This window comes from Cervus elaphus, chromosome 4 (genome assembly GCF_910594005.1).
Source record: "Cervus elaphus chromosome 4, mCerEla1.1, whole genome shotgun sequence".
NCBI lineage: Eukaryota > Metazoa > Chordata > Mammalia > Artiodactyla > Cervidae > Cervus > Cervus elaphus.
Genome location: NC_057818.1, coordinates 43,697,082 through 43,722,162, shown reverse-complemented (window position 1 = coordinate 43,722,162; position 25,081 = coordinate 43,697,082). Strand labels below are relative to the sequence as shown.

Sequence of the window (25,081 nt, the reverse complement as noted above, 5' to 3'; positions counted from 1 at the left end):
GTGAATGCAAGGAGTCCTAACCACTGAACTGCCAGGGAATTCCCAAAATATAGTGGCTTAAAACATGAACCAATACCTTTTTTAATCTCAGATTTTACTATTCTCTTTTTTTTTTTCTCTGTGTTTCATTTTGGTTATTTTTTATTGTTTTACCTTCAAGTTTCACTAATTTTTCTGCAATATGTAACCTAACTGTTGATCCCATCTGGTGTAACTTCCATCTCCTGAAGTTCAGGTCTTTTAAATAATATTCCATGTTCCTGCTTAGCTTTTTGAACATATGAAACACAATTATAATAACTGTCTTAATGTCTGTCTCTGCTGCTTCTAATGTGAGTTCAGTTCTGGGTGGGTTTTGATCAATTATTCTCTTCATTTTAGGTCATGTTTTTCTGTCTCTTTGCATGTCTGATTATCTTTGATTGCATGCTAGACACTGTTGTGAGTTTCACCTTGCTGAGTGCTGGGTGTTTTTGTATTCCTATAAGTCTAGTTGAATTTTGTTCTGGGAGACAGTTAAATTACGTGGAACTGATCTTTTAGGTCTTGCTTTCATGCTTTGTTAGGCAGGGTTAGAGCAGTTTTCAATCTAGGGCTGTTCATTCTCCACTACTTTCGGAGTGCTATGCCCAATGTCCCCCGAATTACCATGGTTTCCCATCTGCCTGGCGGGAACAGGCACTGTCCGCAGCCGTGTGTGAGCGCCTGGCACTGCTGCTCCAATCCTCCTGGATGGGTCTACCCCGCCTTGGGCAGTGTCCTTGCACTCAGGCACTGAGGAGCATTCTGTGAGCTCTCGGTGGGGCCTCCTGCAGGTTTCTGGAGTTCTCTCAGCTCAGCTCTCTCCTCTCTGGTACCCTGTCCTGCAGACTCTATCTGCCCTGGTGTTCGCCGACTCTCCACTCCATCCCCACAACTCGAGAGAGTCTGTCTGGCTCCACCTCATTTCCTCCTCTCTCTGCTGTAACCTGGACACTCAGGCAGTAAGCTGGGACAGTTAATTGTTTGTTTTGATTTTTCAGGTGGGAGGGTAAACCTGTTATCCTGTCTTTCCTTTATTATAAGGCTTCCGTGGTGGCTCAGATGGTAAAGAATCTGCCTGCAGTGCAGGAGATTCAGGTTCAATCCCTGGGTTGGAAAGATCCCCTGGAGAAAGGAATGGCTGCCCACTCCTGTGTTCTTGCCTGGAGAATTGCACGGGCAGAGGAGCCTGGCAGGCTGCAGTCCACAGGGTTGCAAAGAGTCAGACATGACTGAGCAACTAACATTTTCACACTTTCCTGTATTATAGTTTTGAATAGTTTGCAAGACTTTCAAATTCCTTTTCATTTCTTTGATATCTTTTTATTTCTCTCTTTTTTTTTAACCCCCATTCCGATCTTTCATTCTAATAGGAACACTACCTGAATATAGACTGCTTGGATCACAAACCTGGTTTCATCTTCCATTAACTAGGAAAGCTTAGACAAGTCATTTAATGTCTGTGAAAAACGGAGATGACAATATTATCTATTGTCAATGAAGAATGAAGCAGTGGCACATAGCCGGCTGACGGCAGGCGTATAGTCAGTAGATACGCTCTGAACACTGAAGAGCTGAAAGTAAACCTTGATTAATTCACGTGTCCTGTTGTTCAACCTTCAGCTTGAGGGTTCGTGTCTCACTGACTCACTGGGGTGATTTTGTCCACAGATCTGCTCTGGCCGCAGCCATTCTAGCGACGACCCTGACTGGCCGGACCGTTGCCATTCCTCAGCCTCGCCGGAGATCCCACTCTGAGAGCGACATGACCTACATGGAAAAGGACAGTTTGATCGAGCCCTACGCCACTACCTCAGAGCTGAGGCATCAGTAAGGACCGTGTCCCGGGCTCAGCGTCCTCTCAGGGCGGAGGGGGAGCAGCTCTGCGCGCGCATGTGTGTGTGTAGTTGTGACTAGAGCTTAGCACGCAGGTTTTCATCAGGAAGGTTTCCTCCCGAGGGAGGAGGCATTGGGGAAGAGCTGTGGGATGTGCAGGAACCAGCTGGGAATGGCCTGAGGGCTGGGAGGTGGTCAGCATGGCAGGGATGAGCTTTTTAGACGGAGAAGAGGGAGTATGACACGTGTGAGCATCTGAAGGGGAGGATATTTGTGGCTGGGAGGAGTCAAGTGAGGTGGGGAGTCATCTGAGATGGTGCTGGAGGAGTGGGCAGGCTAGGGGACCTTTGGCATCCTGTTCCAAGGTTTGGTGTCTCCCCATGGAGCAGTAAGAAGACAATTTAAGGGCTCGTGGGTTTGGGGTGGGGAATACATTACCAGATTTGACTTTTCTCTGCCATGTTTATTCAATTTTTATATTTGAGGTTTTTTTTTTTTAAACATACCAAAAAATTCTGTATTTTTATGTAGTAAGAAGTATCAGTGTTTGTAGTTCTGACATTATTGTCAAATCTATAAAGATTTTCCTTATTGCAGCGTTATACAAATGCTCACATATTTCCTTCTAGGATGTTGGTGGTTTAGTTGCTAAGTTGTGTCCGACTCTTTCAACCCCATGGACTGTAGCCCGCTAGACTCCTCTGTCCATGGGATTTTCCTGGCAAGAATACTGGAGTGGGTTGCCATTTCCTTCTCCAGGGCATCTTCCAGACCCAGGAATTGAATCTGGGTCTCCTGCTTCACAGGTGGATTTTAGTATTGCAGGTGGATTCTTTACTGACTGAGCTACACTAGGATGTGTTTATACTTTTGGTTTTTGCATTTTAATCTTGATTCCATTTTTGAGATGTTTGAATATAGCCTGTTTTTCTCCTGCTGAGAATTTATACTTTGGCTGAATAAAAGCTGAAGATGAGGAAGTGATTTTGAAATTCACTGGAAATGATAATCTGTATTCTTATCTGTATACAGATAAGACTGTAAAAGGGTATCTGGAAGGGAAGAATATTGACTCGGGGAGGGCTGCATTAGCCCCATCATATTTTAAGACATATTGAAGTAGTTAAAGGAGTGTTGGATCAGTGATAAGAGGTGCACAAGAATGCCCTGAGGTGAGCCTAGTGTTTGCAAGCATATTGAATCTCTAATAAAAGCAGCCCCACAGATCAAAGGGAAAAGACGGTATTCAACAGTTTATTCATTAGCAGCATTAGAAAAAAATCAGGTTTCAGCCTTGCATAATTCATGCACCAAAACAAATTCCTATTGAATGAAAGGCTTAGTTTGTATATACATAGAAATATGATAACAAAGTCCTATATCCAGTCTAATCAAACCTCTCAGAGGGAGATGACTATTGTTTACTTCTGAGCTAAGAATTTGGAAGGTTAAAAAAAAAATTTTTTTTTTATATTATCTGTATGTTTAAAAAAATTTACATAGCCAAAATAAAGTCAACAGAATTGGGAAAATATTTCTAGTAAATACACAGTCAGAGTTTTAATTTTTGTAGGTGGAAAAGTTCATTTCAAATTGGAATGGAGTGCTAGAATCAGAGTAGATGAAGGGACAAAGGACATGAGCAGACAATTCACAATAGAAGAACCAAGACTCACACACAAGTATATGGAAAAACACCCAGTCTCAGTAAGAAATGCACATTTTTGCAGTGAGGTTTACATTCTTTGGGTTTCCCTTGTGGCTTAGCTGGTAACCAATCTGCCTGCAATGTGGGAGACCTGGGTTCGATCCCTGGGTTGGGAAGATCCCCTGGAGAAGGGAAAGGCTACCCACTCCAGTATTCTGGCCTGGAGAATTCCGTGGACTATGCAGTCCATGGGGTTGCAAAGAGTCAGATACAATTGAGCGAGTTTCACTTCACTTACATTCTTTTGGCAAGTTTTAGACAATTATTACTGACATAGTCACAGGTTGGGGAAGTGACTCTGTGTGGATGCCTGTGGACCTATGAAATGTTAATACTGCTTGACTCAGCCTTTCTCCATACAGTTGTTTTATGGATTGAGTCCTCAGTCCAGAAGAGATTGCACATTAATGTTCATTGCAGAGCTGTTTGTGTTGGTAAAATCTAGGGGGAGGGGAACCTAAGTAAGGGGAATAGCTGACTGAACTGATGTATCTACTCAAGTCTGACTCTAAAGACTTATTAACAAGGAGGCAAGTTGTATATGTATACAGTGATTATAACTATAAAAATCTAGGTGAAAAACTGGAAAGAAATTCTACCAGTATACAAAGAGATGGAACAGCGGATGGTTTCACCCTTTAGCTTCTGCCTATCTTGTCCTGTGGTCATAGAACGTCACAGTGGGACTTGGAGACAGTGATTTACTACATGTATATAAGCCAGTGTGAGCTGTCAAGTGGCTTGTTCTTTTATCTTGATCTTGCATGTTTTAATACAGACCGCACTGGCAGAATGAAGCGGGAAGAAGATCTTCTCTGCCATCCTTTGAAATGGTGGGCTATGAGGAGGACGAGGACACTGACTCGCGCCTGTCATCCAGCCGCAGGCAGTCTGGAGACGCCAGCGCTCGCAAGGAAGAGGGAAGTCTGAGCGACGCTGTGTATGCCGCGCCACACAGAAACCAGGTGCGTGTCGCGTTCCCCCATTTCTTCTGCACCTTGACATTAGCTCACAGGAAAGTGTGTCTAGTGCATTAGAAAATAGGTCCCTTTTCTCTCTTCGGCTGTTAATGGCTTTTGTTTGGGGGCCTATTTTTTATTTTTTATCATTGGTCCAGTCTCATTTTCTACCTTATTAGACTAAAATTTAAAACTCTTTCCTTTATCTTTCAAGACAAGTCCTTCAGAAACAGAGAAACATCTTCACATCTTTCACATAGGTTTCTATCTGATGCTAGTCATCCTGCTCTTTCCTTTGTGATCCCATGACTGTAGCCTGCCAGGCTCCTCTGTCCATGGGGATTCTCCAGGCAAGAATACTGGAGTGGGTTGTCATGTCCTCCTCCAGGAAATCTTCCCAACCCAGGGATCAAACCCAGGTCTCCTGCACTACAGACAGATTCTTTACCACCAGGGAAGCCCAAGAATACTGGAGTGGGTAGCCTGTCCCTTCTACAGGGGAACTTCCTGACCCAGGATTTGAACCAGAGTCTCCTGTATTGCAGGTGGATTCTTTACCAGCTGATCTACCCAGGAAACCCAAAATTTAAAACTCCTTCCTTTATCTTTCAAGACAAATCCTACAAAAACAGAAACATCTTCACGTCTTTAACATAGGTTTCCATCCAGTGCTTGTCATCCTGCTCTTTGCTTTGACTCCCCCCTCCCTGAGCTAATTTTCCTATCACTTTTCTGTATGTGTATGTTGCAGTGTTTCTTCAGACTCATGCCTGACAAGGAGCATCATCACATGTCTCTCCACAGTAGCTGACATTCATAGGGTGCATGTGTGAGTGTCTAGTTCAAGATCTTACATGCACTCATCTCCGGCTGTCTCGGTGACATAGGTTCTGTTTCAGCCCTGTAGGGGGCTTCCCTGGTGGCTCAGATGGTAAAGAGTCTGCCTGCATTGTGGGAGACCCGGGTTCGATCCCCAGGTTGGGAAGATCCCCTGGCGAAGGAAATGGCAACCCACTCCAGTATCCTTGCCTGGAAAATTCCATGGACAGAGAAGCCTGATGGGCTACAGTCCATGGGTTGCAAAGAGTCAGACATGACTGAGTGATTTCACTTCACATGTGGGGGAGCCGAGATACCTCTCTGGTTGAAGGAGCCTGGTTCTCCACCATTGCCCACATGCCCTGGTTTAAACTCGTTTGTTCCTCGTTTGTTTTGAAAGCTGGATAGCACCATTTCTTTAATGGCAAAAGACAGCACCGTAATTTCTTTTTCCTTTCTCTTTTTTTCTTTTTCACCATCACTATAACACGTTACTTATAGTGACTCTACTTAAAGACTTGCAGTGTCAAACTGTTTTCATATTGATTTTATTTCCATTATCCTCCACTACTCTGAATTACATTTTAGATGGTCTTAGGGAAATTATTTTGTGGAATCCTTATGTATTTCAGAAACTAGCCACCACTTTCTAGCATATACAGACTTTAACATGCAGAGACAGGCAGACAGGTGCCAAGAGCCCAAAGAGGTCTCCCACAGGGCTCTGAAAGGTCTGTGTGGGCACCCACCGCCCCACTGCACACTTCCTGGCTGGTATTTTGGACCGAGGTTATAGGTGGAGCTGTAGCACTCAGCTGTTTGGGACGTGTGATAGGAAAATTGGGAGTGAAGCTTGCTACCACATCTCCCTGAGTGGAGAGAGATGACAGTGACCTCCACAAGCTCCTTTGTCGTTAATCAAACATACAGTTTTATTTTTCAGGCCAGTGTGTCTTGGTGGCTCGAGGACCCATGTACAGTACAGAAATTCGGTTTAAAAATTTGAAAAGTAGAGCAAGGCAACTAACAGTGTCAAGGATTGGGGAGGATGCAGAGGGGCTATTGGAGTGGGAGTTAGCACCACCATTGTCGGGGGAACTGTTTGACACCGTCTATTAAAGCCGAACACGTGCATTTTCCATAGCCGGGCACCCCCACAGTTGAGATACAGACCATAATGTAACACGTTAGTGTTCTCATTCTCCAGGATGAGCAAGTACTGACATCTTATCTTTTTTTTTTTTTGCTTCCAATTTTTAGTAAAAGAAAATTATGGTTAGGGTTGAAATCTTTGTCTCCCATCTGCTTCATCTCTGGAAGGCCATCTCCTCCTGGATTTGGGATGTGTTCTGGAAGTCTGTTTTTATTCTTTTGCTGCAAATAAGTATCAGGAAACAAATGTGTTACTATATGTGTATATGTTTAATTGTACAGAGGTCACCATACAGGAACCCATCTTTCCTCCTCTCAGCTTGGTAGTTTTTTGAGTTGCATACAGGTTAGTTTATTTATCCGCTCACCTATTGGTGAATATTTAGATTATTCCATTGCGCACTTGATACGTATACCTCAGTGGTTGTTGCCAAATTGTTCTCCAAATCAGTAGTTCCCATTTGCCTTCCCAGCAGCAGTGTGGATGCAGGTCTCCACCTTTCTGCACATGCCAGCCAAGAGGAAAGCCTTTCCTCGTACGGCCCAGGAGCGGAGCCAGAGGTGGAGTGTTAGTAAGTGACTGCAGTTGAAAGGTCTCATCATAACCTGCAGAGGAACGAATGAAAGGGCCCCGAAGCTGGAAAGGGATTTCAGTTTCCCACAGTCTCAGGATCGGTACCTCACGGGGAAGAAGACACATTGACTTTTTCTGAGCATTTGATATCTTCCCTGGTGGCTCAGTCGGTGAAGAGTCAGCCTGTAACACAGGAGACCTGGGTTCGATCCCTGGGTCGGGAAGATTCCCCTGGAGAAGGGAATGACTACTCACTCCAGTATTCTTACTTGGAGAATTCCATGGACAGAGGAGCCTAGCGGGCTACAGTCCCTGGAGTCACAGAGAGTTGGACATGGCTGAGTGGCTAACACACACACACATACACACACACACACACACACACACACACGCAGCTCACACATGCCATTTCATTTACTTCACACCTGTGGGGGTACACGTGTGAGAGAACAGGATAAATGACTTGCTCAGGATCATCCAGCTACCACCCAGTGGCAGAGGCAGGATTCGGGTCAGGACAACCTGGTTCTCCTGTTTAGAATCAGAATTTGTGTTGACAGTCCTTGTGCCTCTCAAGACTTTTAGCTAGACGTAAAGATTTCTGCTTGTTTTTGAGGATTAATATACATATCTTTGAAATGAATCCGTATGTGGTGCATATAAAACTACTGTTTAATCACTAGATGGAGCTAGCAGTGAAGGAGATTGCCTATGGAGTATGGTTTAGTTTATTTTTTTTAAGTATTATTTTTACTGTAGACACTTACTCCTTGCTTGCTCCTTAGTTTTACTATAAGCATTTTGTAATCTCAGGTAAATAATTTATGCCTTTATTCTTTTTAATCAAAACTAGTAAGATAAGGACACAGACCGGCCCACATCAGGCAGTTTGGGTATAAGTCTCTGCCTCATGCCTCTCTCTGTGTTTCAGGGTAGTTTGGGCAAACATCTTCGTGCGAAGTGTGCACCCGCCCAGAAATGGCCTAGCAAATGGAAAGCAAGTCTTGTTTTCAGCAGTTTTCTTGTTGGTGCCACAAAAAGTAAGGCTGGAGGGGAAGCGGGCTGTGTGAATGTGTGGTCAGTTTGCACGATGCGAGAGCCCAGCAACAAGAGCAATGCCGGGGGCATTCAGAAACCCGAGTCCAAGTCCCGGCTTCTCTGCTTCCCAGGTGTTTGACTTGGGAAGTCAGATAACCTCCCTGTGCCTCAGCGTCTCGATCCTGTAAAGGACTGTCGGTGTGGACACTGTCTTTGGGTCAGTAAATAATTTGACACCTATTTGTCCAGCATTTGATGAGTACCAGGCATGTGCTAGATGCTGGAGAATCAGTAAAGGGTCCCTGGTCCCACAATTAACTTAATCCATTAGAATTATGATGAATGCTACAAAGGAAGGGTACTTGGTCTCGTGGGACCACATATAACCTTTCTGAGAGGACGGCCTAGAGTGGCAGCAGAGAAGGGGTTACAGCCTTTCTTCTCTCCTTTGAGGTCACTTGATTTTTCTGCCTGATAACTTTTGTAGGTTCATCTTTATTTTTTGAAGTTCAGTAATTTCACTAGGATTAACAGTGGTGTTTATTATTTTCTGTCCTTTTTTCCTGAAATTTAGTTTACATAATTCTGAAGACACAGATTTTTCAGTCCCTTTTTTATTCTCTGGGAAATAGTTCCTCCCCTCTTTTATTTTATCTTTGTTCATTCCGTTCTCCTCTGGGAACACAAGATATGCATTTGTTGGATCTCCTTTATTTGTCCTCCATGTCTGATAACTTTTCTCTGATCCCTTGTCCCTCCATTTTCTTCTCAACATCACTTTGTGTGATTTCCTCTGCGTTCCGTTATCTCTCTCATCACATTGTCACTATGTTTTATGGCTTCTTGCCACCCTCTCCAGTATCCTTGCCTGGAAAATTTCATGGACAGAGGAACCTGGCAGACTACAGTCCATGGGGTTGTAAAGAGACAGACATGATTGAGCAGCTGAGCATGCATATGGTATAACTGTTACCTCTGTATTTATTTCATTTTGCCTTTTTCTTTTTTGAGTTCTGATTTATGTCACATTTTTCTGTGGCCTCATCACTTTTTTTTTCTGTAAAAATATTTTTGTTTATTTATTGGGCTGCACTGGGTCTTCGTTGTGGCACAAAGGATCTTTAGTTGGGGCATGTGGAGTCTAGTTCCCTGACCAGGGATTGAACCCTGGCCCCCTGCATTAGAAGTGTGGAGTCTGAGCCACTGGGCCACTAGGGAAGTCCTGCATTATCACTTTTCTTGATCTTCTGGATCTCTTCTTTTATTCCTCATGTCAGTCTGTGCTGTTTCTAGCTTCTTTGAGAGCACAGAGTTGGGTTCTGGAGAGGAAAGGTGGGCTATCTCAGCATTTCCCTTCAGCCTCGCCCACGCTCCCATCTGCCCCGTGGGAATGACTGTATGTCTCCTAGGACTGTCACATCCTTGGCAGCGCACCTGTTGGAGGATCACTCTGAACCTTTGTACCTGTGACACTTTGTGACTGTCAGAGCGTCTGTATTCCTGAAGTCTGAGGAGGTTTGGCGGCTTCTGACATTCTCCCTCTCTTCCAAATTTCATAGGTTTGGTATCTGTTTTCTGGCCATTGACTAAGCTTTCTTTTTTTCTTTTCATTCCTTTAATTGATTTCAGTAGGTTTTAAGTGAGGAGAGTATAGTTTGAATACCTGCTGAAATGAAGGGAAAGTCACTCAGTCGTGTCTGACTCTTTGTGACCCCGTGGGTTTATACAGTCGATGGAATTCTCCAGGCCAGAATACTGCAGTGGGTAGCCTTTCCCTTCTCCAGGGGATCTTCCCAATCTAGGGATCGAACCCAGGTCTCCCACACTGCAGGTGATTTCTTTACTAGCTGAGCCACAAGGGAAGCCCAGAATACCTGCTACCATTTTCAAATAGAAATCACTGATAAGATGTTATTAGAGCTCCTCTGTCAGACATTCTTGCTATTGGTGCGTTTGTGGATTTGCAGAGCATTTTGTCATAAAATGCCATATATTCATTCATTTGTTCATTTATTCATCCAACCAACTGCCCACAGACAGGTATTTGAGTATCTGCCATATGCTTGGGTCCAGAGAGGAATCATTCATGCAGGTGTGAGAACCAGTTCTGTCTAGAAACTTCTGGAGACCTGGAATAGTGGGGACTCTTGCTGCTGCAGTTGAGGATTGGGAGTGTCCCCTTTCTGTCTGCAGTTTTTAACTTTTAGTTTCTTTAAGATTTTCTTTCTGTTACCCAAGTATACATGAATTTCCATGTCTTATAAAAACGTTTGATGCTGCATTTAAGCAAACACCACCCTGAAGCCTGCCGTTCCATCCCTCCTCTTCTCTCCAGGACAGCCCTCTGTGGTCACTTTGTGTCCGTATCATCTTCTTGCCTACAAATAATCAGATAGAAGGTTTAAATAATGGACATTTAACTCTCACATAACAAAGTGAAAAGGTAGGCAACTCCAAAATTGTTTCAGCTGCCTATTGAACACAGGAACCTGAAATTCCCTTGGCCTGCTCTTTGTGATCACCAGAGGCAGCTGATTCTTCCCGCAGAAGAAGGAAGTGGGGCATGGTCTTTCAGGCAATGCTGTGTTGATGACGGGGAACATTTTTTCCGGAAGCCTGCCAGCAGGACGCTCATTGGTCACATGCCCATCCCTTGACCGGTTGGTTACTGGCTAAGTAGAGAAGGATTACTGTGATTTGAGCCTGCTTGCCCCAGACAAAATCAGGATTCTCTCAGCAAGTTAGACAGAGGGGCCCTGACTGTTGAGTGGGCGGGGCTGAGTGCCTGCAGCCTCCCTGTCTGCATTTACACATCCACATCCCCACGGTTAGTGTGTATGCGTGTAGATCACTGACTCTGCTCTAGCAATGTGAGCTTGACCCCTGTTGGTGGCAGGAGAAGGCCAGGGGAGCAGATCAGGCACCAAGCTGTCATTCCTGCCGATTTCCAAAAGCCGCTCAGAACGCACCCTGCCACCTTCTAGCAGTGAGGCCTCCTCCATACAGCAGTGAGGAAGCATGGATCCACAAATGTTTTGTTTCCTTCACTGTAACGTACCACACCAGGGGAGGTCCAGCATGTTGTGAACTCTACAAAGGTCCCACTGCAGGTCGGCAGGCCCTCCGCCTTACAAACCAGAGCCGCCTGCGGCCCCACCCCCACCCCCGAGTTACCTTGGTTCTCTGCGCAGTCTGACCGCACTCTTGCCTGGACTGCGCCCCGAGGTGGAGCCAGCTGGACCCCTGTGTTGCTCCACCAGTCGCGTCTGTTTATTGTGTCTTTGTGGGTGGGGCTCCGACGTTGGCATCACTGATCTGAGGAGAGGCTCCTGGGAAGGTGCCAGCGCCGTTTGGGGCTGGACCCTCTGCATCCCCAGGGTTCACCAGCGCTGGCTGTTATAGTCAGCTCGCCCCACGGTCACAGGAATCTAGACACTGAAGCGTGCTTGCTGTCCCCGGGTTATCCAAAATTGTACTTTCACCTCCAAGGAAGAAAAGATACCACAGGTTAACTGTTGAACTGTGTAAGTGTGAAATCATGGAAGATGTGTTATTTTACGTCTGATTACATTTTTAGATGTGTACAAATTTAAAATCGTATCCTCCTGGTAAATTGAACAGTTTGTCACTATAAAGTGACCCTCTCTATCTCTGAGAGTGTGATCTGCCTTAAGGTCTTTTTCATCTGATGTTCTCTGTCTTTCTTTGATATTTGCACGGTCTATTTCTTTCTGTCCTTTAATTTTAACCTTCCTACATCGTTATGTTTAGCTGTGTTTTATAAACAGCATCTAGTTGTTTTTTCTTTAAGTTTACCAAGAAATAATTTACATATTAATATCATACTGTTCATCCATTTGAAGTGTTCAATTTGGGACTTCTCTGGTGGTCCAGTGGTTAAGACTTTGCACTTCCAACACAGGAACGAGGATTTGATCCCTGATTGGGGAACCAAGATCCCACATGTTGCACAACCACCCCCCACCCAAAAAAAAGGTTTATAATTCAATGCAGTATATAGTTTTTGTTAACCAAATTTGACAAAATCTTCCTTTGTCTTTTTACTAGAACTTTTGGTTCTTTTATGTTTAATGTATTCATGGGTATATTTGAATTTAAACCTGTCCTTTCTGTTTTGCCTGCTTGTTCTGTTACTCTGTATCTTTTTTCTTCTTTCATTCTTTTGGATTGATGGATTTTTTAGTTCTGTTTCTTTCCCTCAACTAGCTTAAAGTTATATTCACTGGTTTTTTTTTTTCCCTTAACAATCACTCTGTAAATTCTAGCATGTACATTTTACTCTTTATAATCGGAGTTAGTGTCCTCCCCAGGAGGAGGATGAAGGAACTTAGGCCAGGGCTGCAGATGGACGCAGGAAAGTCACTCCTGGCCACTGGGATGGCAGCACTGTGGCTGGGGTGCCTGGCTTCCACCTCCCTCCCTTCAGTACCCAGACAGTTTTTATTTTAGTTAACCAGGTGATTTTCACACTCAGAAGTATTTGGTAGTTTTAACAATGCTTTGTGTTAAAACTTGAGTGTTTCTAGAATGTTGTCACAAATTCTTTAGGCTTACTTATCGACATATTACATATACACAAAAGACACATAAGCTGTAACTGCACAGCTCAGTGAATTTTTGCAAAGTAGCCTCCACCCAGATTAAAAGAACAATACTGCTAGCCTGCAAAAGTCCTCTGTGACTGAGAAGAGTCACTGCTCCCCCCAGAGTTATCCACTGCCCTGACTCCAGGAGCAGATTAGATCTTAGAAAAATCACCTGAGATTGGTTTTGTCCTTCCTTGGTGGCTCAGATGGTAAAGAATCTGCCAGCAATACAGGAGACCTGGATTTGATCCCTGGGTTGGGAAGATCCCCTGGAGGAGGGCATGGCAACCCACTCCAGTATTCTTGCCTGGAGAATCCCATGGACAGAGGAACCTGGTGGTCCATGGGGTCACAAAGAATTTGGACACAACTGAGTGACTAAGCACACAGCACATCCTAAAGATTCTATGACTTTAATCATACATTGTGTATGCTTTGGAGTTTTTGAGAGTCTTCTGTCATTTTGTGTGGTAGTTGTTGGTTCGTTCTTATTGCTGTGTGATATCCCATGGGACAGCTATAACATCCAGTAACTTATTTACTCTACTAAGGGTGGATATTTGGTTGTTTCCAGTTTGGAGCTTTTAGGAAGAGTGCTCTATGAACATTCATATGTGGTGGGTATGTACCACTCATATATACTGATGAGTGATGTATGTATTCATAAGGCATAATTAGCCATAAGGTACGATCAGCTTTCTTACTAGTAGATACTAACAAGCAGTTTTCCATAATAGGGTATTGTTATGATGGTATTTGGGCTTCCCTTGGTGGCTCAGCTGGTAAAGAATCAGCCTGCAATGTGGGAGACCTGGGTTCAAACCCTGGGTTGGAAAGATCCCCTTGAGAAGGGAACAGCTACCCACTGTAGTATTCTGGCCTGGAGAATTCCATGGACTGTATAGTCCATGGGATGGCAAAGAGTCGGACATGACTGAGCGACTTTCACTTTCACTTTTCAAGTATTTAAGTTGCCTTAGTATTTCATTCTTCCTAAATAAAAGTGAGTAGCTTAATATACCTTTGACAGGGTAAACAAGGCAGATAGTTCCTAGGAGCTAAAAACTTAAGAGGTTCATTTCTTTTTAATTTCTTCAATGATGAGTAGAGTCGGAGACCTTTCTGTTGCTCTGAGCCGCGTCACCCTGGAGCCCTCTGCCCCCAGCCTGGTGGGCCTGTGAGCCTTAGCTTTTGGCCCTGAAATGCCCCTTCCTGTGGGCATCTTGCTGGTCAATGCTGCCCGGTTCCCAGCCATGGGGATGGCCCTTCCATGGCCTGCAGCACAGCACAGCTAAGCCAGGCTGATCACATAAGCAGGATTTTACAAAGAGTCAGGATAGTGGAAGGGAAGCCACGCAGGGAGCACCAGCCTCAGCTTACCGTACAAGACCTGGTTCACTGCTCTTCGTCGAGGGCAGCCTCTGTCCTCACACCTGGCCCCATCCCAGAGCCCTGCTAGTGAGGCAGCCTCCTGCTCATCAGGGTGGTCCCAGACCCGGCTCTCAGGTCTGTGAGGGGCAGCTCTACCATTCGTGACCCCGCAAGGGAGTTTTTCACAGACAGTGGTCGGGGGAGAGTCCCATTCCATCAGGAAACACTCACAGTAGACTCCTAGCCAGCAGGCATAGTGGGCCCCGATCCCCAACAGTTGCCCTGGTGAGCGTTCTCACAGGGCAGGTTGGCCGCTCTTGCCCCACTTAGAGGTGAACTGTGCAGCCTCAGTACCAGGGCACGGTGGTGCTGGCGCTGCACAGAGCAGGCTGGAGGCAGCGCCTGGTCCTGACTTGGTCCCTGGCAGGAATGGGAAGGCGGGCTGCCTGGGTAGCATGCAGTGGGATGCGGTGCAGCACAGCTCTGAAGGTCTCGATGGCTCAGGCCAGGAGTCCCCAACTCCCGGGCTGCCGACCGTCCTGTTAGGAACTGGGCTGCGCAGCAGGTGAGCGGTGGGTGGGCAAGCGAAACCTCACCTGCTGCTCCGTGGCTTGCACTACTGCCCGAACCATCCCCCACCCCCCACCTCCATGAAATCGGTCCCTGGTGCCGAAAAGGTTGGGGGCCGCTGGCCTGAGCATGAGTTGGATGGCACTGCCTTTGCCATTGGGCTTTTCCTGAGGGACCCACAGGTGTAGTCCTTTTATGTCTTGGAGGGGAGGTAGCGGTGGAGAGGGTATGGAATAAGACAGCTGAGTTTGTTGGGAGGAGGTTTTATAGAGAAGTACTTACCATGTATTGTTCTTTGTCTTCTGTAACGAAAAGGTTCTGTCATCACATGGTGTGGACACTGAAGATGAGCAAAGTATTTCTGAACAAGATGGGTTTCCAAGCTCACCTATTCCACCAGAGAATACACAAGAAAAAGGTAAAAAAAAAAAAAAAAATTGTTTTAAAAAAATTTCATGTAAAAGCATTTTATGGTCATAAATAATTTGGAGGAAGGTATAACCGTTGCACCTCCATCCGTGGTTCCATGATTTTAAGTGGGAATATCCCTGGGCTTTGTTTTTCCTGGGATACAGTGAAAATGATTGCCTGGGTGTTTGGTTGCCTTTAATGTATAAGGCCTTCACATTGGAGTCCACTTTGTCATTCTCTCAGTTGTGAGAGGTTCCCTGGGGGAGCATCAGGGCTCAGACTCTGAAGCTCCATGCGTTCCTCCCTCTCTGCACCCACGACCAGTGCCATGAGGGGTGGGCGCACAGTGGTCTCCTCGGGATGGCTGAGTGAGCTTGTCTATCTTGTTCACCAGGCTGGCTCTAGGGCCTGGAGCAGGGCTTGGCCCATGGCTGGCTATCACTTCAGGTGATTTGGATGAATGAATGCATGGATATGTTTATAATACAACTTTGGAATGGCATACCTTTGTATATTTCATTTGGCACAGTGAGAAAATTCATCTCATTAATAGCAAAGGCCGTTTTCCATTTCCTAAGATGTGGCCTGTGTTTGAGAAGTGAGAAGGAGAGCCTGGCATGTAGTGGGCACCGATAACTTCTTTATCAGGACACTCAGGGAATTGCTTGGGCTCATGGAGATAAGTAAGTCAGATAAGTGTTAGTCGCTCTGTCGTGTCCAGCTCTTTACGACCCCATGGACTGTAGCCCGCCAGGCTCATCTGTCCATGGGATTCTCCAGGCAAGAATACTGGAGTGGGTAGCCATTCCCTTCTCCAGGGGATCTTCCTGACCCAGGGATTTAACCTGGGTCTCCCTCATTGCAGACATATTCTTCACGGTCTGAGCCACCATGGAAGCCCAGGGCTCAAGGAGACTCTCATATAAGTCAGCACAAGGGGACTGATTGGAAGACAGAATGCCAGCTACTAATACCTGTGCCAGAAAATGCCACTTGGTTAGACAGCATATTTTATCTTTGTGGGAAAATCCATGTGTGTGTTAAGTTCAAGTAGAAAGTATGTCTCTTTTAGAATTAATACTTTCTCACTGTAAAGAATACAGAAATACATGAAGTTAAATATACATAATCATACTTCCATCAAGTATAATTTTAACAGCTTAGAATGTGTATGTAAATACATGATATTTTACTACCTTTTAAAAAAAATCTTATAACATCCTGAATATATACATATCCATCCACTTTCCAATGTCTGCATTATTTTTCTAGTGCCTGATGCATCATACTATCAGTCAGAACTAATCAGGAGACAGAAAGTATCTGTACAAGGTGAGGGGATTCCCTGGTGAACTTCCTAGGTTTGAGCCCTGACTGGGGAACTGTGTGGCCAAATCAAAGAAAAAAAGGAAAGAAAGTCCATGGTGATTTGAACAGGGAAAGGTTAATATCAAGAATTATTAACTGTAACAGGATTGCCTATTAAGGGGTAGAAATAAAGAATATGGGAATGACAGAGGGAACAGCTGCTTCCTATGCAGTTAACATAGGGCCTCCGAGGGAAGGACCATTTGGAGAATCTGCTACGGAGACACTGGGGAGGGTGCAGCTCTGGCCCGTGGGCAGGTGGAGAAGTTAGGTGTGATGCTAACAGAATTCACTGAGAGGCTGCCATCTGTAGGGGAGTTCCAGGAGGAGCCGCCTGTGGGGAAGTGCTGCTGGTCGTCTAGAAAGGGGGGGAGGGAGGAGAGGAGGGAAAAAGAGGGACCCAGGACAGGAGACGTCACCCATGGAATGAGGAACCCAAGCCCTTTCCTCCTCCAGTGTCTCTTCTGCACCCTCTACTGGTGAAGTTTATTATTGCACCACCAGACAGAGGAGCGCCCCTGCAGTAACAGGAGCAGGCAATAAAGGTGGGGTTGGAATCAAAGGCTGTGATAACTGGCACGCTTGGCAACATGAACTTGGAGCACAGGTGGTGGCTGGGAGAGAGTGAAGCTCCTTCAGTGGTTTTTGGCGTGTGGTGGGGGCATTAAAAGCCCCTGGACATTGTCACTTTCAGGTGGCGTGAGACTTGGCCAGTTCCTTAACCCCACTTCTCCTAAGTTTGAGTGCACCTCTCCTAAGAGTCTTACAAGGACTAAGTTCAGTCGTATGAGTGAAGCACAGCAGGGCTTCCCTGGTGGCTCAGCCGGTGAAGAATCCGCCTGCCAATGCGGGAGACCCAGGTTCAATCCCTGGGTTGGGAAGATCCCCTGGACAAGGGCATGGCAACCCACTTCAGCATTCTTGCCTAGAGGAGTGTAACAGGCTGCAGTCCACAGGATCACAGAGAGTCAGACACAACTGGACAATTAAGCACGCACGCAAACACATGAAGCAAAACTTGCTCCATAAATGCTAGCTGATGATTATTGTCTGAAGGCTACCAGCCTGAGGTGCCACCCTGTACCCTAGCAGTACCCAGCCAAGAAGCTTGGACACTGCCATCCTTTGGTCGAGGTACCAGCATCTGACCGAGTGGACTGCTGCTGGAGGCAGAGGAGGCAGGGCGGAGTGGCCCCTTAGCCCACGCGGGGACTGGCAGGTGGGATGGTGGAGGGCACAGGGCAAGGGTGCTGGGAAGGCGGGGAGGGCCCACAGTCACACCGAGGGGTTTGGCCTCAGCTCTGCAGTCACGTGAGCCGCGGAAGGCGGTCAGGAACCAGCAAGGGGTGAGATGGGCAGTTCAGCTCTGGGCTGGCTCGTGGGCTGGTTCAGCTCACGTGCAGAAGGTGAGTTCCTACGATTGTACTCTTCAGAGCTGTCAGATGTCTTTCTCCACTTTACAAAGTTCTCTCTCTCTGTTTTGATCAGATGGAAGACATTCTGTTCTGAAATTAAAGGTAAGAATTGTTTTTTTAAAATGGATTTGCTTTTTAAATAGAACTTCTACCATAATTTCAAAACAACTTTTATGATTTGTGGGAGAAAAAGCTTCTGTTAAGAGTTCTTTTTCCATGGGCTGGTTTTTTTTTTTTTTTTTTCTTTTTTGGTTTGGTTTTTGTTTTTTCTGTCTTTGTACGCTTTTGAATGTTTTTTTAAAAAAAAGTTTTAAAACATGAAGAAACTCATGTGTTGCATAGTTTGAAATGAATATAATGTATTGAGGGGTTAGAAAGCACTTATATTTGCTTTCTACTTTGTAAAATGAATAGACAGTAACCAGTTTGCAGACATGGAAATAGTTCTACTTAACTTTGTAATTCTGTTATGTCAAAGGAGTTTAAAAATTAAAAACTTCTCAATAGAGTTAATTTATAACCTTAACTACTTTTCAGCAGAAATTAGAAACTTAGTATCAGGCTGATGTGTAGTAGAAAAAATTCAAAGACTTCCCTTTCCTCTAAGTTTCGAGTTGAAAAGAAGGGTCTTGTATTCTTTTCTCAGTGCTTTAAAAACGTGGTTCTGTGCAGCTTATGGGGTCTTTTTGCATATCCCAAGGAGAGGAGACCAGTTAGAGTTTTCTTTGTCCATCTCTGCTCAGCACCTACAGTCACATCACGTGTTTTAGAATGTGAACTGGTGGCCTGTCACTCGTAGGACCTGCATGTGACCACAGTGACTGATTACAAATAATAAACACTGGAGAGGGTGTGGAGAAAAGGGAACCCTGCTAGTGGAAATGTAAATTGGTGTAGCCACTGTAGAAAATGGTATGGAGGTTCCTTAAAAAACCTAAAACCTAGTTATTATGTCATCCAGCAATCCCACACCTGGGCGTATATTTAGAAGAGATGAAAACTCTTAATTCAAAAAGATCCATCAAATATCCCAGTGTTCATAGCAGCACTATTCATAATAGCCAAGACATGGAAGCCACCTAAGTGTCCATCAGCAGATGAGTACATGAAGAAGATATGGTGTATATTCTCTCTCTCTCACACACACACATATACACACACAACGGAGTATTACTCAGCCATAAAAAGAATAGAATGACACGTGCAGCAACATGGATGGTCAGAGATGGTCGTACTGAGTGAAGTAAGCTGGACAGAGAAAGACGAATATTACATGATATCATTTATATGTGGACTCTAAAAATATAATACAAATGATCTTATTTACAAAACAGAAGTAGACTCATAGATACAGAAAACAAACTTAGAGTCACAGAGGGGAAGGCAGGAGGGACAAATTAGGAGTATGAAATTAACACACACTACTACATATAAAATAGATAAGCAACGTGGATGGTCTCTATAGCATGGGGAATTATATTCAGTATCTTGTAATAACCTATAATGGGAAAGAATTGGAAAAGTATATATGTATAATCAAATCACTTTACTATACAATGAAACTAATACATTATTATAAATCACCTATATTTCAATTAAAAGACGCAGAACTCATGGACAGAAAGGTGGGAAGAGAGCAGGAGTTGCCCTGCCGCTCATTGAGCTTGCCAAGAAGGGAAGACTATTAAGGTTTGGCTTCCTTTAAAAGAAGCAGTGAATGTTGAAGTTTCTGAAGCTAAAACTAGCAACTACAGGAGCCCAGATGAAGACGGGGGAAGTGCTTAAATGTTTGTTACATTATGACCTATGCTGTGCCGGTCCACTTTTAGAAGATGCTAAGACTCAATTCATTACTGTCAGGTTTTTTTTCTCCCCTAGGATGAAAAACCACCATTATGCGAAAAACCTCCGCTCTGCCCAGGTATTTGCCTTTTGAATTTCACTGTGATTGAAAAACTTATGTCTCAGAGAACACCCAGTACAGTCTAACGTAAAATAAAGACCACTTTTTTTTTTTTTCTGTAAAGGTTGTTGCTTCTGTCCCATTTTTGAAACTGGAAAGAGATCGCAGTTTGTTGAACTTGTTTTAAGTTTGCCTTAAAAGAGAGAGTTCATAGGACTTCCCTGGTGGGTCCAGTAATTAAAAGTCCGCCTTCCAGTGCAGGGGGCACGGGTTCGATCTCTGATCAAGGAACTACGCTTCCACATGCCAAGAGGTGTGACCCCCCCCCCAAAAAAAAGAGAGAGTCCAAATGTTCAAACGTTGGATGGTGGCTGTATGTACACGTGGGATGTGTTCAAGCCTGGGGTTGGTGGAGGGGGAATACATGGACAGACCCTGGAAGGGCGAGGCTTCCCAAGTGGTGCCAGTGGTAAGCCTTAAGAATCCCGTGCACAGAGGAGCCTGGTGGGCTACAGTCCATAGGGTCACAAAGATGGGACACAACTGAAGTGACTCAGCACTCAGGCAACACATGCACTGGTAGAGGGGGCGTAGGAAAATGGGGGCTCTGCTCAGGGGCTCGAGGCAGAGCTGAGAGGCCTAGAGATGCTTCATGGCGTGCTCTCCCGTCCGCAGTTTGGGGAGCCTCATGAGCTTCCAGAGTGGACTTTTAAATTCTTTCCTGTATGCTTTGCATCAGTAGTCTGACAGTCCTGGCAAGTACCAAGGCTTTTGTCTGTCGTCCGTGTCGGATTGGCTTTGTTTTCACCACTTCTGTCTCGGTGTTTTGGGTGCTGCGTTCTGGGATGTTGCTGGGGCTCTGACATCTGGCCCACAGGTTCATTCTTCACTGTATGTCTTCTGTGGCTCAGCCCATCCTTTGAATCTGTGTTGTTAGTGAAGCTCTTTATTTGCGTGATTTCTATTAAGTGTTGACAAGCATCTCTCTGGAATCTTAGCCTCACTCATTCTCAAGTCTTGTAGCTTGTGCTGCAGCCAACTCCGTCCTCTGTTTTCTGGTTTTGGTGCTTCCCTTAGTCCCCGTGGCTCTTGGTGATGTACTCGCCTGGTCCTCGGGAGTCCCTGTTTGGCTCTCTGGGAATGCCATATCTGATTACTGTAGGCTGCTCAGAAGGGGAAGCCAGTGGGTTGTCAGATGTACAGTCTGTCTCCAGTGACTGTCAGGGATAGACAGGGTGGTTTGTCACCCGGGGGTTTGGGAGCTCCTCTTCCTCCTAGGTTTCTCCAGCCCTGGGGCCTGCCTGCCTCTCTGTCCTCAGGGCTTATGTGTACTGCTTGGCCCAGGGGGACCTGAGCCCTGCTGCTTCTGTCTGGCACTCTAGACAGATAATTCACCAGTCCTTTCTAGGCCACTTTGTGTCCCCACTACCTGCCAGGGCAAGGCGCATCCCTGGACGCGCCCCCTACCCCCTCTCGTAGCTGACCTCTCCTTCCATCTTCAATCTAATCTCAAATGTCTTCTTTCCTGGATTCCTGGTAGATTGTATCTTGTTTTCGGCGTACTTGTGAAGTTACTCATTTCTTTCATATTCTAGGGCTTGGATATGTCTGTGTCAGGGGTCGGGGGAGGCTCTCTGGAGCTCCCAGTATCCCTCCCTCCATCTGCACACAGAAGCTCTGCCCAGGCCAGGAGCCCATCATAGTCCTCAATTCCTTTGATCTCCCTATGGAATATCACTCTCTGCTTTCCTCCAATTTTTCTACTCCTTCCTAAATTCCTTTGTAGCCTCTGGTTTTCTCACCCTGGTGCCTTCAAGTACACCTACATGCTGGTGGCTCCTCCGTCTCGCCAGCTGAGGCTGTCTTCAGAGCTTTGGACCCGTGTCCTAACTTGAGCTTCCCTCCCCCTGCCAGGCTTGTGTTTCTTGTCTGGCTCCATATCTTCTAAACTATAGATCATGTTGCTCATTCTTGACTTGCCCCGCCCTCACTGCCCACACCCAATCAGCTGCTGAGCCCTGCCATATTTTTGCCCCAAATTCTCTCATGTCCATTTGTTGCAGGAAGGGGGACCCCTTCCAGGGCCCAAAACTGGGCTCTTGTCTAACACTTGGAAATGAATTGTCCGAGGAGACACATGCTGACAAAGCAAGAGATTTTATTGGGAAAGGGCACCCGGGTGGAGAGCAGGAGGGTAAGGGAACCCAGGAGCACTGCTCTGCCGCCTGGCTCGCAGTCTTGGGTTTTATGGTGATGGGATTAGTTTCCAGGTGGTCTTTGGCCAATCATTCTAATTCAGAGTCTTTCCTGGTGGCGCACGCATCGCTCAGCAAGATGGATGCTAGCGAGAGGGATTCTGGAAAGTGGACAGACACGCGGTGTCTCCTTTTGACCTTTCCCAAACTCGTCCCGCTGGTGGTGGCTTATTAGTTCTGTATTCCTTATCAGGATCTCCTGTCATAAAACAACTCATGCAAATGGTTACTATGGTGCCTGGCCAGGGCGGGCGGTTTCAATCAGTGTGCTTCCCCTAACACTTTCCTCTTCGTCCCCACTCTAGGAGCCTTCAGACTGATCTACCTGCCTCTGGGCTAGGCCTCCTTCCTGTTCACTTTCTTCACTGCTGGCCTCAGCAATTCATCTGAGAGTAGATCCCCTTCTTTCCATACTTCTGCTGAAAGGCTTTCTGGCTCCTGGTGGCCTGCAGGATACAACCTCCACTCTGCATATTATGATAAGCAAAGGCCTCCACTGGCTTCTGTCTCCCCCTGTGTTATCCTTCTTCTTATTGCTCACTGTAGTCTTAACAGGTCACAGTCTTTGCTGTATAGGCCAGTCTTTTTTGCAGGCACTGACATAATGAAGTTGCTCCTTTGGTTTTTGAAATAGTCTCCTGTAATTCTGATGTAAAATTGTTAACATCAATTAGTATTTTAAAACTTTTTTCCTGTCCCTTTTTAGATATAACTGGTAGAACACGTCAAAGATGTATAGAAATAACCAAAGAAAAGTTAGAGGAATTAAAAGAAGAAAATTTGCATCTAAACAATGCAAATCAAACCCTTACATATGAACTTAACATAATAAAAAAAACAATGAAAGAACTACAGTTAAAACTTGAAAGGATGAAAAAAGAAAATGGAAAGCCAAAAGAGGTTGAGAAAGCATCCTCTCAGGAAGGTGAGGACAACTATCTAGTTCTTTTGTTACAGGAAGGAACAGGAATTCAAATTTTTGTACTTATTTTGGGAAGTTAACATCTTATGTTATAATATTTGTTGATATTAATGTTCTTGATATTTTGTTTTGATATTTATGGTCTTTCATTAATATCCTTATACTTGCTGAAATTTGATTTCATCTGTTGTATATCATTTTTATTATGCTGAAAAAATTCTAGTACTTCTTTTGGCTCTTAGCATAATATTTTACATATGTTTTGTATCAGTTTTTATCCCCATGAGCACCATATAAAAGTCTCTTTCACCACATACTTACCAACGTTGAAGATTATATTTCCTTGCTAATTTGATTGGTTAAAAAAAAAAAAGAATCCCGTTTTAATTTAATTTCTATTTGTTTTGTTATTGATGAAGTTGAATATTTGTTTCATTATCTTTGCAGGTCATTTTCTTTCTCTTTCATAAATATTCCCACTTTGGATTGAGATGTTTTGATCTTTTTTGTTGATTTGTAGGAGCTCTTTATATATTAAGAATTTTAGCCCTATGTCACATATGTTTGATTTTGTTTCTCAGTTTGTTAATAATTCAGCTCTGTGTAAAGGATATTTTCCTGTTATGATCTATGCCTTTGGTTTCCAGTGGTTAAGAATCCACGATTCCACTCTGAGGAGTGCAGGTTTGATTCCTGGTCAGGAACTAGGATCCCACATGCTGTGTGATATGGCCAAAATTAATAACAATAATGCTAAGGTCATACAAGTATTCAGTAATGTTTTCTCTGTTTATTTAAGTCTATTATTATGGCTTTAAGAAAGATAATGTGGTTTTCCCTATACAGACCCTGTATATTTCTTGTCTCAGGCACATTTCTAGATACTTGATATTATTTGTGCTATTACTTTGTGGGATCTGTTTTTTATTATGTTTTCTAGTAGAACATTACTATTGTGTGGGAAGGTTATTAGTTCTAGTAAATTCTCCATTTATACTATATAATTTTCAGAGCACATGTTTGTATATCATCTGAAACAATGACATTTTTTCCAATCTAAAATTTTTATTTTACCTTTATCGTATATATAGATCAACTTTCACAAACTTCTAAAGTATTGTTGACTATTCATTGTTAAAAAAACTTATTAACTTTTATTCATTTATATCTGTATAACTGTCATTTGCTGCCTTTGTGAGCCTAAAGGGAAAGAAGGACAGACAATTGACAATTTATATAAAATCATGATAAATTTGATTTAAGTTCTTATGGTATAATATTAAATTTTTTTTTCAGTAGTTGCTGCACCTGAATTACATTATCTAAGAAAACAAGCGCAAGAACTGGTGGATGAAAATGATGGGTTGAAAATGACTGTTCATCGTTTGAATGTAGAGCTGAGTAGATATCAAACAAAATTCAGGCATTTATCCAAGAAAGAGGTAATGTTTTCTATTAAGAAAAATCAGTGTTACTGGTATTTTAGCCTTGAATTGATTTCCAGTTCCAAAGAGTTTATTATAATTTGGTATAAGATACATCCAAAGTACAGTCTTCCTGGGCACCTTTCTATTTTCTCCGTCTGTCTCTCCTTTTCTCAAAACTAAAGCAATGAAAGCTCTTAGTGAAAAATTAGGACAGTATAAACATACGTAAAGTAAAGGAGTAAAAGTCCTTGTCTGCTCCGTTCCCAGCCGGTTCCTCAGGGTTATAGCTGTTGTTTGTTAGTGCACAGACTTTGAAAAGAAAGCAGACTAGTGTTCACAGGCTCCCAAATGAGCTAGCTCTCACAGTCAGTGGAACTTACATTCATGATAAGCATAAGAGCATCCCCTGTAGCTATATAGTTGGACTTAGTGTAGAGAGAGCAGACAAAAACACCCTTCTCCCACTTTTTCTCTGGAATGGGTTTAACTGCATACTTTCCCAGATGCTGCCTGAATTTCTGGCTTCTAATCAGCGTAGATCTAAATACTGACTGCAGTCCTCCCCTTTGGGAAGCTGATAGGATTTGGTACATCCCCAACTACTGGGAACCACTTAAAAATAAAGACAGCAGCTTGGACAATCACAGAGGTTTGAGAGGCTACCAAGAACATGGGCTAGACTGATTGATGAGGCTCAATACCTATACAAGACCCTCTGTCAAGAT

The 25,081-nt window shown here is 44.3% G+C and overlaps 1 protein-coding gene across 4 annotated transcripts in view; it reads left to right on the top strand.

Annotated features, from left to right (window-relative positions):
- CEP89 (centrosomal protein 89) overlaps positions 1-25,081 on the top strand; it is a 69,478-nt gene that overhangs the window by 9,216 nt on the left and 35,181 nt on the right. For 2 of the 4 annotated variants that reach the window (XM_043899068.1, XM_043899070.1), the window contains exons 3-9: positions 1,693-1,851; positions 4,344-4,530; positions 14,971-15,073; positions 17,923-17,951; positions 19,728-19,770; positions 22,714-22,932; positions 24,226-24,371. In XM_043899068.1, coding sequence (XP_043755003.1) covers positions 1,693-1,851; positions 4,344-4,530; positions 14,971-15,073; positions 17,923-17,951; positions 19,728-19,770; positions 22,714-22,932; positions 24,226-24,371 — 886 coding nt within the window. Of the gene's footprint in view, positions 1-1,692; positions 1,852-4,343; positions 4,531-8,000; positions 8,110-14,970; positions 15,074-17,922; positions 17,952-19,727; positions 19,771-22,713; positions 22,933-24,225; positions 24,372-25,081 lie in introns of those variants that run through there. The other 2 variants (XM_043899069.1, XM_043899071.1) reach the window with 2 other exon arrangements.